This window comes from Pipistrellus hanaki (assembly GCF_964339955.1).
Source record: "Pipistrellus hanaki genome assembly, chromosome: 3".
NCBI lineage: Eukaryota > Metazoa > Chordata > Mammalia > Chiroptera > Vespertilionidae > Pipistrellus > Pipistrellus hanaki.
This window is the reverse complement of record NC_140505.1, coordinates 184,446,436-184,460,362: the sequence shown is the minus strand read 5'-3', so window position 1 is coordinate 184,460,362 and position 13,927 is coordinate 184,446,436. Positions and strand designations below refer to the sequence as shown.

The 13,927-nt window shown below is 62.3% G+C and overlaps 1 protein-coding gene across 6 annotated transcripts in view; it reads left to right on the top strand.

The window, feature by feature from the left end:
* The window catches only part of LOC311619401 (casein kinase I), a 34,207-nt gene extending 20,631 nt beyond the window's left edge, over positions 1–13,576 (top strand). For 3 of the 6 annotated variants that reach the window (XM_084877681.1, XM_084877680.1, XM_084877682.1), the window contains exons 3-12: positions 2,400–2,510; positions 2,635–2,783; positions 4,006–4,234; positions 4,779–4,949; positions 6,299–6,447; positions 9,314–9,374; positions 10,051–10,243; positions 10,334–10,473; positions 11,066–11,129; positions 12,447–13,576. In XM_084877681.1, the coding sequence (XP_084733807.1) occupies positions 2,400–2,510; positions 2,635–2,783; positions 4,006–4,234; positions 4,779–4,949; positions 6,299–6,447; positions 9,314–9,374; positions 10,051–10,243; positions 10,334–10,473; positions 11,066–11,082 (1,220 nt within the window). In that variant the 3' untranslated portion in view covers positions 11,083–11,129; positions 12,447–13,576. Of the gene's footprint in view, positions 1–2,399; positions 2,511–2,634; positions 2,784–4,005; positions 4,235–4,778; positions 4,950–6,298; positions 6,448–6,986; positions 7,091–7,183; positions 7,350–9,313; positions 9,375–10,050; positions 10,244–10,333; positions 10,474–11,065; positions 11,130–12,446 lie in introns of those variants that run through there. The other 3 variants (XM_084877684.1, XM_084877683.1, XM_084877685.1) reach the window with 2 other exon arrangements.
* The last annotated feature ends 351 nt before the right edge of the window (positions 13,577–13,927 follow it).

The window sequence follows — 13,927 nt, the reverse complement described above, 5'->3', positions numbered from 1 at the left end:
GAAAGATAATTCAGAGAGATACAAACATCAGTGATGAGAGTCGTTAACCGGCTGCCTCCTGTATGCCCCACGCTAGGAGCCAGCCCACAAAGTGGGCACGTGCCCTGACCAGGAATTGAACCATGGTTTCCTGGTTTGTAGGTTGATGCTCAGTTGGTGTTGCATTTGTTTGTTTGTTTGTTTGTTTGTTTGTTTTGAAATGGAGACAAATGTGCTTGCCTTCCTGTCACTCCCTTTCTCCTTTTAAAACATAATGGAAGTGAAATTCACATGACATAAAAGTAATCTTTAAAAAAAAATCCTCCCTGGAGGATATGTTTATTGAACAGAGAGAGAGAAAAACATTGATGTGAGAGAGAAGCATCTATTGGTTGCCTCCCATGTGCACCCTGACTGACCCACTGCGGATGGAACTTGCAACCTTTGGGTGCTGAGGTGGCTCCAGCCAGCTGAGTCAGCTCGGTGGCCATCGATGCAGACCCAGTGTCGTGCAGCCTGGTTCTGCTCCGTCTGCATCACCCCAAAGGGAACCCCTGTGCCCATTACACAGGCGGACTCCCCATGTCACTGCCCCCGCCCCCGGCCTCCACCAATCTGCTCTCTTTCTCCAGGGACTGAACTATTCGGGATATTTCGTATAATGGGACCATACAGTATTTTGTCCTTTCGTGTCTGGCTTACTCACGTAACATGTTTTTAAGGTTCATTGATGTTGTGTCATGTGTCAGTACGTCATTCCCTTTTATGGCTGAGTAATAGCCCACTGCACATGTAGGCACATGTGTTTGTGGTTTTTTTTAAAATATATTTTATTGATTTTTTTACAGAGAGGAAGAGAGAGGGGTAGAGAGTTAGAAACACCGATGAGAAACATCGATCAGCTGCCTCTTGCACATCCCCTACTGGGGATGTTCCCGTAACCAAGGTACATGCCCTTGACCGGAATCGAACCAGGGACCACAGGCTGATGCTCCATCCACTGAGCCAAACCAGTTTCGGCGTAGGCACATGTGTTACCCACATGTCCGTCCACGGCCCCTCGGGGTATGGGCGCTTCTGGCTGTGACTGGGGCCTCCTTGCTCTCCGGCACTCGGTGCTAAGGCGCCCGCAGCACCTTCTCCTCGCCCGCCTCTGGGTGAAGCCGTTCTCAGCTGCCGGGCATTGGGGTCGTCGCTGCTGTGTTCGTTCTTGCCCTCCCGGTGCTCATGTTTCTGAAGAGCATGCACTTGGGGGTTGGCTTGCTTGGTCATGCGTGTTTCCCTTTATTAGATAAACGCCAACCTGGTTCCAAAGTGGCTGGGCCAACTCACACCCCAGCTTTTAAAACTTATGTGTGTAGGTATTTATTTATCCCTATCCTAGGATATGCTATTTTTTTTTAATTAAGTCTTTATTGCTGAAAATGATACACATCCCCCCTTTTCCTGATTGACCCCCTCTAGCCTCTTTTATATACGGTATATCTTTATTGATTTGGGAGAGGGAGAAAGATGGAGGCATCAATGATGAGAATCATTGATTGGCTGCCTCCTGCACGCCCCCTGCTGGGGGTTGAACCCAAAGCCTGGGCATGTGCCCTTGACTGGAATTGAACCATGACCTCCTGGTTTATTGGTTGAAACTCAACCCCTGAGCACACCGGCCGGGCCACCCCACTTTTTATTTTTTTTTTATTTTTAGTAGAAACTTTTGGTCCACTTGGGCTTCCTCCCTGAATGTGCCGTGAGCTGGGCTGACTGTCACGTGGCTAGCCAGGTGTGCCAGGATGCTTACTGCACCCCCAGCCTTTCCCCTGCTGTGGGGTGCCAGCCTGATCCTCGGGAATTCTCCTCGGGCCTTTCTGCTTTGTCTGCCTGTGTGCTGACACCACACTGTTAGACCTGCTGTCCTGACAAGGAGGCTGCCTCTCAGCCCAGCTCCCAGCCCTTCCGCACGACCCCCCCTTTATCCTAGCTGGGCAGAGGGAGCCTGCCCACCCCATTCTCTCCTCCACAGCCTGGTCCCCACTGGCCTCACCTCTCCAGCTCGTGGCCCCCACCCGCCAGGATAAGGTTCCCCTCACGGGGTCTGTGAGCCTTCTGAGCCCCGCCTGTCCCCCCTGGAACCGGGACTCCCTGCTGCACGGCCCACGGTTCTCTCATCGGCCCTCTCCCCACCCCTTCCCCCTGCGCGGCTGTAGTTATGCTCTTCTCCCCCCAAGCTGGCTCGGGTGCCCCCCTGTGCCCACAGCTCCCTCCACTTCCCTCCCTCGGATACAGTGCTGAGCCCTCTGCCGCCCCGAGGGCACTGAGCCAGCTCGGGCTCAGGCTCAGGCACAGGCACAGGCACAGTTGGTGCTGGTGTACAGCTGCCCGCCAGCCGAGGGGACCCTGACCTTTGCTTCCCACCCCCCTGGCAGGTGCCAACATCGCTTCTGGTGAAGAAGTTGCCATCAAGCTGGAATGTGTGAAGACGAAGCACCCGCAGCTGCACATCGAGAGCAAGTTCTACAAGATGATGCAGGGCGGAGGTGAGGGCCGGCCGGCAGGGGGAGGGCGCAGGCGGCCTGGGGGGCGTGGGGGCGGAGGGGCGGCTGGAGGCTGGTCCGGGGCCAGGAAGGACCGCCCCTGAGAGTCCCCCTTCTTGGCCCCCAGTGGGAATCCCGTCCATCAAGTGGTGCGGGGCCGAGGGCGACTACAACGTGATGGTCATGGAGCTGCTGGGGCCCAGCCTGGAGGACCTCTTCAACTTCTGCTCCCGCAAGTTCAGCCTCAAGACGGTGCTGCTGCTGGCCGACCAGATGGTGAGTCCATGGCCGGCCGGCCAGAGCCAGGGGCCCTGCCAGGCGCCCGTGGCCGCGGTGCCAGCCGGAGGGTGCGGAGCAGGAGGCGGGGACGGGGCCGTGGCACCGGCCTGGTTCCTTAATCGCGGCTGTAAAATGGGGAGGTAGCGTCTAAGCGGGTGATGTACAGCCTGTGGTCCAGGTCCGTCCTGGGAGGTGACTGCCGTGAGGTAAGGCTCAGCCCCTCAGGTGAGACTCTCCCCTCTGCGGGTTGTCATGACGTCGAGCGGGATGCTCAGAGTGCCAGGACCAGAGGGGGCGCCCACCGCCCAGCATCCTCGGTTCTTAAAGCCCTTTATAAATTCAAAAATATATTTGAAAATATATTTTTATATTTTCACAATATAAAATAGCCCGGCCGGCGTGGCTCCGTGGTTGAGCGTCACCTGTGAACCAGGAGGTCACAGTTAGATTCCTGGTCAGGGCACTTGCCGGGTTGTGGGCTCCATCCTCAGAGTGAGGCAGCCAGTCAGTGATTCTGTCACCATTGATGTTTCTCTTTGTCTCTCCCTCTCCCTTCCTCTCTGAAATCAACACAAACATAAAAATATTACCTGCGATTTTCGGCTAAATGTGTGCCCAGGAGGGCGGTCAGCCTCGTAGGATGTGAGAAGCAGAGGTTTAGGAAAGACTTGGCCGCGCGGGGGAGGCCTGGATTACAGAAGGCCGAGGCCCGGCAGGGACTGGCCTGCCAGAGGACAGATTGTGTGCATATATGCTAATTCAGGGCTTTGTTTTTTATTTTTTATGTAAATTGTTAAAGAAGGGCCTCTAGGCCCGCTGACTTCGGTGCACTTAGGCCGGGAGGCGGAGCCTGTCCTTGTGAGGTCCTCTCTCACCTTTGCCAAGTTCCCTCTCCCCCCTCCCTCTCAACCTGTCGCCAGAACAGCCTTCCAGATGCCCTGACTCCGGCTCCGGGTCCGAGGAGGGCGCAGAGCCAGGCAGAGCGGCTTCCGTGGGCTCGGATGCCCCCAGCTCTCGCCTGCAGCTTTCCTGCCGCCTCGCTCTCTTCTCGGACTCACAGCAAACCCCTCCTCCCGAGCCGCTTCCTCATGGCGCTTCCCCCGGGCAGCCCTCCCTGACTGCTTCCTGAAATCACCTACCAGCCTCTTCCCCCGGCACACGGCGCAGGCCTGTGGAGCCCGGCTGAGTGCCGTGCTGTCTGTCCCCTCCCGCCCCCCAGATCAGCCGCATCGAGTACATCCACTCCAAGAACTTCATCCACCGGGACGTCAAGCCCGACAACTTCCTCATGGGGCTGGGCAAGAAGGGCAACCTGGTGTACATCATCGACTTCGGGCTGGCCAAGAAGTACCGGGACGCCCGCACCCACCAGCACATCCCCTACCGGGAAAACAAGAACCTGACTGGCACCGCCCGCTACGCCTCCATCAACACCCACCTGGGCATCGGTGAGTGTCAGGGCTGCCGGCCAGCATCCTGGCACACTGCAGCCTGGCTGTTCCCCCGGCTGTTCCCCCGCTCCCACAGCGTCAGGCCCTCCCTTTCAGGGAAGAGCTGCGGCGCCCCCAGCAGGCTCTCCTGCCCGACTCCGCCCCTCGCGCTCACAGGCTCACGCGGTGACAAGGGTTGCTTAAGGTTGTTGGCTCAGCACATGCCAAAGCCGGATTTGACCCCAGCTGTGTCTGATGCCACAGCTTGCCTGCAAGATGGGCCAGGCAAGGAGGCCCGAGCAGCCGAATGAATGGTTGCCCTGGAAAAACTAGCGCCCACCTCCACCACCAAAAAATGTAGGCCCAGGTTGAGTTGAGAAGGCTGGGCCTCAGGCTCCTCCTCTGTAGGAGGAGTCAGAGATGGCCTGTTGGTCACAGGGTTGCAGCAGGCTGGGGCAGGGGGTGGGGCGCGGGGCCCCTCAGGCACGGAGCATGTCCTGGAGCCGAGGACATGCGAGGTGCACGCGTGTTGATGTGTCGGTGCTCCCGCCCCTCCGTGCAGAGCAAAGCCGCCGGGACGACCTGGAGAGCCTGGGCTACGTGCTCATGTACTTCAACCTGGGCTCCCTGCCCTGGCAGGGCCTCAAGGCCGCCACCAAGCGCCAGAAGTACGAGCGCATCAGCGAGAAGAAGATGTCCACGCCCATCGAGGTCCTCTGCAAAGGCTACCCCTGTGAGTAGCGGGGCCCCGAGGCCCTTTCCAGGGGGAGACGGGCCGCAGCGTCCGTCTGGGGTGCCGTTGCCCCGGCACCAGAGCGTGAACCACGAGCTCCGTCACCGCCTGGGCGCGGCGCGGGCGCGGCGGGAGGCCTGGCTGGGAGGCGCCCAGCATCGCCCCCAGCTCCTGCCCCCCTCCCACCCAGGGCCCCAGCGTCAGGGACAAGGAGCCGTCCCTCCTCCCTCCCCGAACTCCCACGCCTGGCGCTTTGGTCACCAAATGGCGGGCTCTTCCCCCCTCCCCCACTTCCCGGGGCCCCCGCTGGGTGTCCTGCCATTTTCCTCGATCCTGACACTGTCTCCCAGGAGGTAGGGTCAGACCCCACAGGCCGAGGGCTCAGTCCCACCACTGTTGTCACTAACTGATGCCCCCGGCCAGTCCCCCCGAGCTTCCCACCCACACCCAGGGTCCCGGGACCCCCTCCCCGAGTCTGAACGACGCGGCTCCCAGGCCTCAGGGAAGCACACTGAGCGGGTTGTGGAGGGTGTGATGAGGGACACGGGGGGCAGGCGGTGAAGAGAGGCACAGGGCGAGACCCGGGAGCGGGTTATGGAGGGTGTGATGAGGGACACGGGGGGCGGGCCGGTGGAGAGAGGCACAGGGCGAGACCCGGGAGGGTCCGGTGCAGGCTCTCCCTCCCCATGGCGTTGGGGTGTGCACCCGCTGGAAGGTCTCGATGAGAGGACTCCATCTCTAGCCCTTTCCCTCCTCTAGGGACGTTGGGAGGCGGGGAGGGACCGCAGGTTCCAAGCTCCTGACCGTGGCTTGTCCTTCTGGGCCCAGGACCCCACCCCGCGTCCCCTCCATAGGACAAGAGATGCTGCTGGTGCTCCTGCCACTTAGAAGTTACAGGGATGTAGGAGCCCCGGGTCAAGGACAGGGTCAGAGACCAAATATTAGGACAAGGACTGTTCTTACCGCTTAGGACGTGACCCGGGTTTGAGGCGCTCGGGGCCAGGGACCAACGTGGAAGTTTTCTGTTCCCGTACGAAGGCCCCTCTCGCCCCTAATTTCAGGGAGGAAATGGAAGTCTCCCTCCTCCCTGTGGCTCAGGTCACGCTGGGAGTCCCCCTGGGCCCCTGGCTGGCCTTGGAACTCGTGGCAGCTGCTGATCTGCCACCTCCCAGCCCCAGGGGGGGGCCGCACCGTCCTCTGTCCTCATCCTCAGGGCCCTGTTCCCGGAGGGAGAGCCACGGCCCTCTGTCCTCCTGCCCTCCCGGACAGAACGTGCGGGGCGGTCGGGCGGCCAGGACAGCGCCGGGGCCGGAGCGCGGGCCTCACGGTGGCCTCTGTCCGCCCCGCAGCCGAGTTCTCCACGTACCTCAACTTCTGCCGCTCCCTGCGGTTCGACGACAAGCCCGACTACTCGTACCTGCGCCAGCTCTTCCGCAACCTCTTCCACCGGCAGGGCTTCTCCTATGACTACGTCTTCGACTGGAACATGCTCAAATTCGTGAGTCAGCCGCAGGCCCCGGCGGGCGCGGGGGGCCGGGCGGGGCAGGCCCTGACGCACTGGGCCAAGGTGGCCCTGTGGGGGGCGGGGCTCCCGGAGGACAGGCGCTACGAGCTGGACCCCGGGCCCCCGCGCTGCCCCCACTCCTGTCTCGTCAACGCCGACGGCGCGTACCGCCACGGCCAGCCACTGCCCCCCACCAGACCCCGGAGGACATGGCTGGGCCTCCGCTCCCTCCTGGGCCCCCGCGGCCGGGCCTGGGTGGCGCTGGCGGGGCCCCCGACCGTCATGATCGCCGCCTACACCCTCCTGCTCTTGTTGTTCTGCACGGCCCAGGCGGCCGCCTTCACCGCGGCCCCCCTGGCCAGCCCGGACCCCTTCAGCGTGGTCTCTCTCTTCCTGGTCACGGGCCCCTGCGCCTTGCTGGGCGGCTGCTGTGTCTCCCTCTGCTGAGGGCCTGGCGGGGGGTTGGGAGGGAGTCATGCCTGGAGCTCTGGCATCAGACACCGTGTGACTTGTTCACGTCTCTCCTGGGAAAGGGGGCTTCCTCGAGCCAGGCTCAGCCCCCTGACAGCGAGGCCATCGCGCCGCCCTGCCCCCACCCCCCTCCCAGTGCCGGGCCCGCGCACTCACACACGTACTGGTAAGGACCCCCGGCCTGGCCCTTCCACGGTTCACCACTGGGCCGGCTGAGCACCAGAGGCTGAGCCTCCGCTGCGCTTTCTGTCCCTTCTAGGTGCCCGGCGCCCCTGGGCACCCCGGGCCCTGCAGGTAGGCCGGTGGAGGAGGTGGAGGAGCTGCCCCCCCAAAACTGCTGGGCTATGGTCTGGACGCCAGGGCCCCAGTTCTGACAGCACCCGGTGCCTGAGCCCGTCGGGGCCGGGTCTGAGGAGGTGTCCCTTGGTGTGGGGGGGAGGGGGCAGTAGGGGGGGCATGGTGGAGAAGGCCCTGCCCAGAGATTCTTGCGGGTGAGTCAGCGGCCTGATGGACAGAGCCGGAAGGAGGGGTGGTTCCCTGCCCTGGAGGGCCTGGGCCGGGCACCGGGCACCGGGCACCGGGAGCCGCTCGGCAGACCCGGCAGCAGCCTCTGTACGAACCTGAGCTCATTAAACGTCCCCCTGCACCCGCCTCGCTGAGTTGCCTCTCCTTTCCTCTCGCCTCTGCCGCTCGGCAGGCGCTCAGGACCCGGGCCTTGCTCAGGACCCGGGGGCAGCTGTGGTCTGTGCCTCCGCCCTGCGCCTCAGTCAGTGGCCTGGGCCTGCTCCCTAAGGAGGGGGCGGAGGCTGGGCCAGGACCAGGGATCGGGGGCCCAGGGCCCCAGGGGAGAGGGTGGAGTGGCAGGGAGCACCTTCCACCTGGACCTCCCAGCGGGGGGTGTGGCCGAGGGCGGGGCGGCTCTTCCTGTCTCAGGGCACCTCCAGGGGGTCGGCCGTGGGACCTCGCTCACCGTGTGGGGCTCGTCCAGAGCCTGGGTCTGGGAGTGGCTCGGCCCGTCTCGGTTCCACATTGTCCTTCAACATGGCAGCCCTGGCTTCGAGGGCTACGTCTTCATTGGTTCGAGTTCACCCGAGCTGGGAATGTCACGCATCGTCACACTCGCCACATTGGAGTTCTCCGGAGCCGCGGGGCTGGCTCGTCTGCGAGCCGACGTGGACCTGGCCGTCACGAAGAGCTGTGGAGTGTTGGCTACAGGCTCCTCAGAGCCTCCCATCACATCATCCGCCGGCAAGATTTCGTCTCGTCGGGCCAGAGCTCACCCCCGCCCCGTCCTGGGGTCTCCTTGGAAGAGGCCCTGGAGTCCAGCGGAGCAAGGTGCAGGCGGCACCTCCAGCTCTGACCTCGGTGAAGGCCAGGGCAGGAGCGGCCCCTGGAGGCCCGCTGCTGTGCCGAGCTCAGCCAATGCTCCCGGCGCCCCGGGCAGAGGCGCCCCGGGCAGAGGCGCCTGCAGACACACTGGGGACCTAGCGCCTTTCAGCGGAAGCCAGGGCTGGCACAGCGCCCCCTGCGGAAAACCTGCAGCACCCGCCAGCAGATGGGTGCCACTCTGAGCCGGGCCAGGCTGGTCGGCAGGAAGATCCGCCCTGACGGAGACCCTTGGAGCCTCAAGGGCGAGGCCTGGAGCTGCAGACCGGAGTCTGGATGCTGCGTTCGCCACTGTTGGAGGCCGACCGACTGCCAGGGAGAAAGGCCGGGCCTGGGACGGTCCAAGCAGTGCAGGCTGTGACGGGGTGGTTACCGTGTCTTTTCTTGTGGAAGATAAAGCTCAGGGACCTCCTTGGTACTCGTTTCTCAAGGCGTCACTTGGCTTGGATGGAAGCACGGAGAGGAGCCCGCCTGCAGCCTCAGGGCTGCGGCCACACAGGGCGGGTTGTGCGCCTCCGAGCCCGGCGCCGGAGTGCCCGCCGGGAGTGGGTGCTGACTCCGCTGGGGGCTCCTGAGCGGGTGGTTCCGCTGAGCGGCTCTGCAGCCTGGAAAAGTGGGTGGGAGCCAGGGGGCACGGGGACTGAGGTCAGGAGCAGGAGCCCACCCGGACAGACTGTGGGTGCGAGGACAGGATTTTCACTTTTAGAATGTCCTGCTCAGCCTGGGGGAGCGGGAGCAGAGCGGGACTAGCTCACACTCAGGCTCTGCCCTGAGCTGTGGCCCAGGCGGGTCCTGAGGCCTCTGGGCCTCAGTGACTAGGATCCAGGGATCGTTTCGATCCCCGGCCACTACCTCCCAGATTACTTACAGGCGAGGCCTCCCCTGCTCCCCAGAGACAGCGGGGCCTTCTCGGCCAGCTCCCGGGAGACACGGGGTTTGCAAGAGCCCGCACCCCGTGCCCATGAGCAGGCCCCAACTCAGCCCCCAGCTCTCTCCTCCACAGATGCGGCCCCCCTCGCGCCAGCCCCCCGCCCTTCCCTGTGGACGACCCCAGGACCAACTAGGTAACGCGGCCGGACGCCGCTCCTCGCTCCGGGCCTCCCTGTCCTCTCGCCGGGGTGGCAGTGGCGGAGGGCAGCCCCGGGCTCACAGCCCTCCGCCCGCCTGCCTGCTCGGTGTCTCCTTCCTGCGTGGGCTCCGGGCGCCTTCCCTCTCTAGCTCCCTGTGCAGGCAGCATCTGTGGGGTGGCGGCCCCCTCGGCATCCGCCAGGAGCCATTGCCAAGGGCAGGGGCAGGAGACAGGCAGCCCTCTGGGAAGCTCCCCGGCTGGGAGGCCGGGTTCGAGTCCCATCCTGGCCTCGGCAGCCTGTAGCTCCCTCTCTGGCCTCTGAGCACCTGCCCTGTGGTGCTGGGAAGCTGAGAGCTCTCTGTTCACGGAGGGGACCAGGTTGGGAGTGCCAGGGGGGGGCGCTAGGACATTAGCCGCCCCCCAGCCTGGCTGGCCCTCTGAGACCAGGGCAGAGTGACCTCCCTCCCCTCTCGTATCCAGCTTCCTCTTTCCTCTGGGCAGGTTGTGGTTCTGTTCCTCTTGCTGTGCGATCGTGGGTCATTGCTGGCCTCTCCGGCTTCCTGCAGGGGGAGGAGGTGGACCAGAGGGTTTTGCGAGGTGCCCCGCGGGGATGCCGGGCCCAGGCGCCCTGACCTTGCGGGGCTGACCGGCCTCCTCTTGCCTCCCCACAGGGTGCAGCCCGGAACCCCGAGGACGTGGACCGGGAGCGGCGAGAGCACGAGCGGGAGGAGAGGATGGGGCAGCTCCGGGGCTCTGCGACCCGGGCCCTGCCCCCCGGCCCGCCCACGGGGACCCCCGCCAACCGGCTGCGCAGTGCTGCCGAGCCTGTGGCCTCTACCCCGGCCTCCCGTATCCAGCAAGCTGGTGAGCGGGGGCCCGGGCGGCGCGCTGAGCCCACGGGGGCCGGGCAGGCAGGGGCGGACACTGAGGCGGCTTCCCCTGCCTCCCCTCCAGGCAATACTTCTCCCAGAGCGATCTCACGGGTCGACAGAGAGAGGAAGGTGAGCATGAGGCTACACAGGGGCGCGCCGGCCAACGTTTCATCCTCCGACCTTACTGGGCGGCAAGAGGTCTCCCGGATTTCAGCCTCACAGGTGAGCCGCCCTCCCCGGCCCTGCCGTGCGGCCCGCTGAGCCAGAGCCCCGGTTCCTCCCCGTCCGTGGAGTCCGACGACCTGGGAGCAGGGACCGGCCTCTCATCCTCCACCATCTCATTGGCCCCACTGAGCAGAGTCAGACGTGACCTGCTCCGGCAGGGGGAGGCCTGGTGGGCAGCGGGGGCTCGCAGGGGAGGGGCTCACAGTCCCTGCCTTCAGGAAGTCCCCCGTGTCCCACGTAGCACCGGATGGAGGCTGGGGGGATCCTAGGGGCCTTGTTTGGGGCCAGGAAAGGTGGGGGAGGGGAATCCTGGGTGACCAAGAAGGGTGTCCTGGCAGAGGTGGGCGGAGCCCTGCTCTGGTCCACGGTGGAGGGGTCTCAGCAGGTCAGGCCAGGAGCTGGGCATCGGGTGGCCGGGCGCGGTTGTGCATGGCCTGGAGCAGCTGCTTTGCAGCGGCATCCTGGGGTCATTGAGGTCACGCACCCTGCCCTTGGTTTGGGCCTCGGCGGGTGGGGTGGAGCTCCGTGGGAGACTTGCCCCAAGGCCGGCAGCTTATCCCTTCCCCTCTCGCTCTCCCCCGCCCCCCAGACAAGCGTGCCATTTGACCACCTCGGGAAGTGAGGGCGGCTCCATCGGACCAGTATTTGCTTAGGTGAGTGACAGCCGGTCAGCACAGCCCGCCCGCTCCGGAAGCACCCGTAGCCCCAGGAGGAGGCCAGTGTGTGTGTGGAGGGGCAAGGGGGTCGCAGATGGGACCAGGGACCCCACAGCCAAGGACCTTCAAGGACCTTCTGAGCAGGCCTGGCCCACATCCATCAATTTCTGCTGGAAACCCCTTTCCCTGTCCTTCACCCTGTCCTCCACACCCTCTTTGCTCTAACATCGTGGTCGGCAAACTGCAGCTCGCAAGCCACATGCGGCTCTTTGGCCCCTTGAGTGTGGCTCTTCCACAAAATACCACAGCCTGGGCAAGTCTATTTTGAAGTAGTGGCATTAGATCAAGTTTAAGTTTAAAAAATTTGGCTCTCGCCGAAACTGGTTTGGCTCAGTGGTAGAGCGTCGGTCTGTGGACTGAAAGGTCCCAGGTTCGATTCCAGTCAAGGGCATATACATTGGTTGCGGGCACATCCCCAGTAGGGGGTGTGCAAGAGGCAGCTGGTCAATGTTTCTCTCTCATTGACATTTCTAGCTCTCTATCCCTCTCTCCTCCTCTCTGTAAAAAATCAATAAAATATATTTAAATAAAAAAATAAAAAATTTGGCTCTCACCCTCACCGGTTTGGCTCAGTGGATAGGGTGTTGGCCTGCAGACAGAAGGGTCCCAGGCTCGATTCCGGTCAAGGACACATGCCTGGGTTTCAGGCTCAGTCCAACATGCAGGAGGCAGCAAATCAATGGTTCCCTCTCCTCATTGATGTTTCTACCTCTCTACTCCTCTCTGAAATCAATAAAAATATATTTAAAAATCTTTTTTTAAAATGTGGCTCTCAAAAGAAATTTCAATCGTTGTATTGTTGGTATCTGACTCTGTTGACTAATAGTTTGCCGACCACGGCTCTAACAATCAGCAAAGACCTTGGGCCTCCACAAGCCCGGGTGGGCTTGAGCCTCCTGGCACCCCATGGCCGCCTGAGGGTGTACAGCAGCTCCCCTGTGGGTTGGGCATGGGCGGGGGGAGGTGCGGGTCTGAGTCTGGGGCTAGGCCTCGCCCCCGAGGAGGTCATGGCACAGACCGAGCCGGAACCAGCCAGTCCGTGACACGTTTGGCCGGGGTGGCTGCTCACTGGGAGGACAGGGGAGAGCGATAGTGTCCTTCCTGCGGAAAAGGACCACCTACTGTGCGCCCAGAAGGGGCCAGTGCAGAGACTCGGGAGGAGGAGACAGAAGCTGAAGGGCGTCTGGGCGTTGGGCAGACGGGTGGTCAGAGGCAAATGCACCGCTCATCTGTCTCCTTTCTCTCATTTTTCAGTGTCTTCACTGTATTTCCTTTCAAAAGACAACAAAAAGATGGGGGAAAAACCACTCAAAAGAACAAAAACGACAAAAACCCAGCACAAAAGCGACGATGGATTTTGTTTCTTTAATTTTTTATTTTTATTATTATTATTATTAATTTTTTTTTGGCCAACGGCAAGAAGATGAGATGCCCTCAGCACCGAGGATTCTTGTCCCTCCGCATTTCCCGCCGCCCACGCCTTCCGGCTGCCGCGTGTGCTGGGCACCCGCGAGGCCCTGCCCGGTGACGCTGTGGCCAGGGGAGGGGCCACGAGGAGGCGGCCAGGAGCCTGGGGATGGTTGGACTGTTTGGGCAGAGACGGTCTCACTGGGTGTCCTGAGCTTCAGAACCATAGGAGACTCGGCCCCGCTGCCCGGGGCCATGGTGGCTGGCTTCCCGCGGGGCTTCTCCCGGTGCCCCCCGAGCCCGGTGCCCCCCGAGCCCAGAGCCCCCTGAGCATTTGGCCATCCTTTGCCTTTGCAAGGGGACTTCAGTTGTGGGTGGTGAGGCGATGGCGGCTGAGCGTCCCCGTGCCTGTGTGCGCGTACGTGAACTGTGTCTCCCGGACAGCAGGCGGGGTTTCTGTTCTCATCCTCCACCCAGGACTCCGGGTGGTGACGGCCTGCCTGAGTGCCCTGGCCACCACCAGCCCCTCGTCGCCCGCGGCAGCCCTGTCCCCAAGGCCTGAGACTCCCAGAAAGCACCTGGCTCCTGGGGGTGGATGAATTCCCTGGTCCTGACACCCCCAGGGGCCACCCCCCTGCACCGGCCTCTCTGGCGAGGACCCGGGTCAGGGCTGGGCGCTGGCCTTACCCACCACCCCTCCTAGTTAACACCCGTTTTTACTTCTGTTTTCTCCTGTGTGTGTATTTCCTAATTTATTTACCTCTGTTTCCCCTTCTTTTCCTCTTCTCTCTCTTTTTTTTTAATTAAAGAGCAAAGCTTTTTATAACTTTGTAATTTAAAAAACTGAAAAAAAAATACTGAAGAACTTTGGGGGGAATTTTGTACTTTTTTCCTGTGTAAATATTGGACTTTTTTGAGCTTTATTGTGGTTGTTAATTTGAAGTAATAAAGTAGAAAAGGATAAAGTGACGTGGGCAGCCCACAGTCCACCTCTTTGCTCGGGGGTTTCTCCTGAGCAGGCCTGGGGGGGAGAACCCAGTACACCCCACCACGGAGCAAGTTCTGGCCCCGCGGGCAGGGCCGGGGCCTCAGAGTCTGCATCCTCACCAGCTCCGGGGGTGCCCGAGGCCCAGGGCGCAGGAGAGAAAGGATCGGACAGCTCTTCCCCACCTGTCTCACCCACAGTGGAATCCGAGTCAGGTCTGCTCCTCTCCCTTCAGACGGAGCGGCAGAGAGGAAGTTATGGTGCAGGCTCACAGCTCTGGTGGCAGAACCAGGATCTGAGCCCCAGCCCTGGCCAAGGAGCCCCGCCAGGGAGGGCCTGGAGT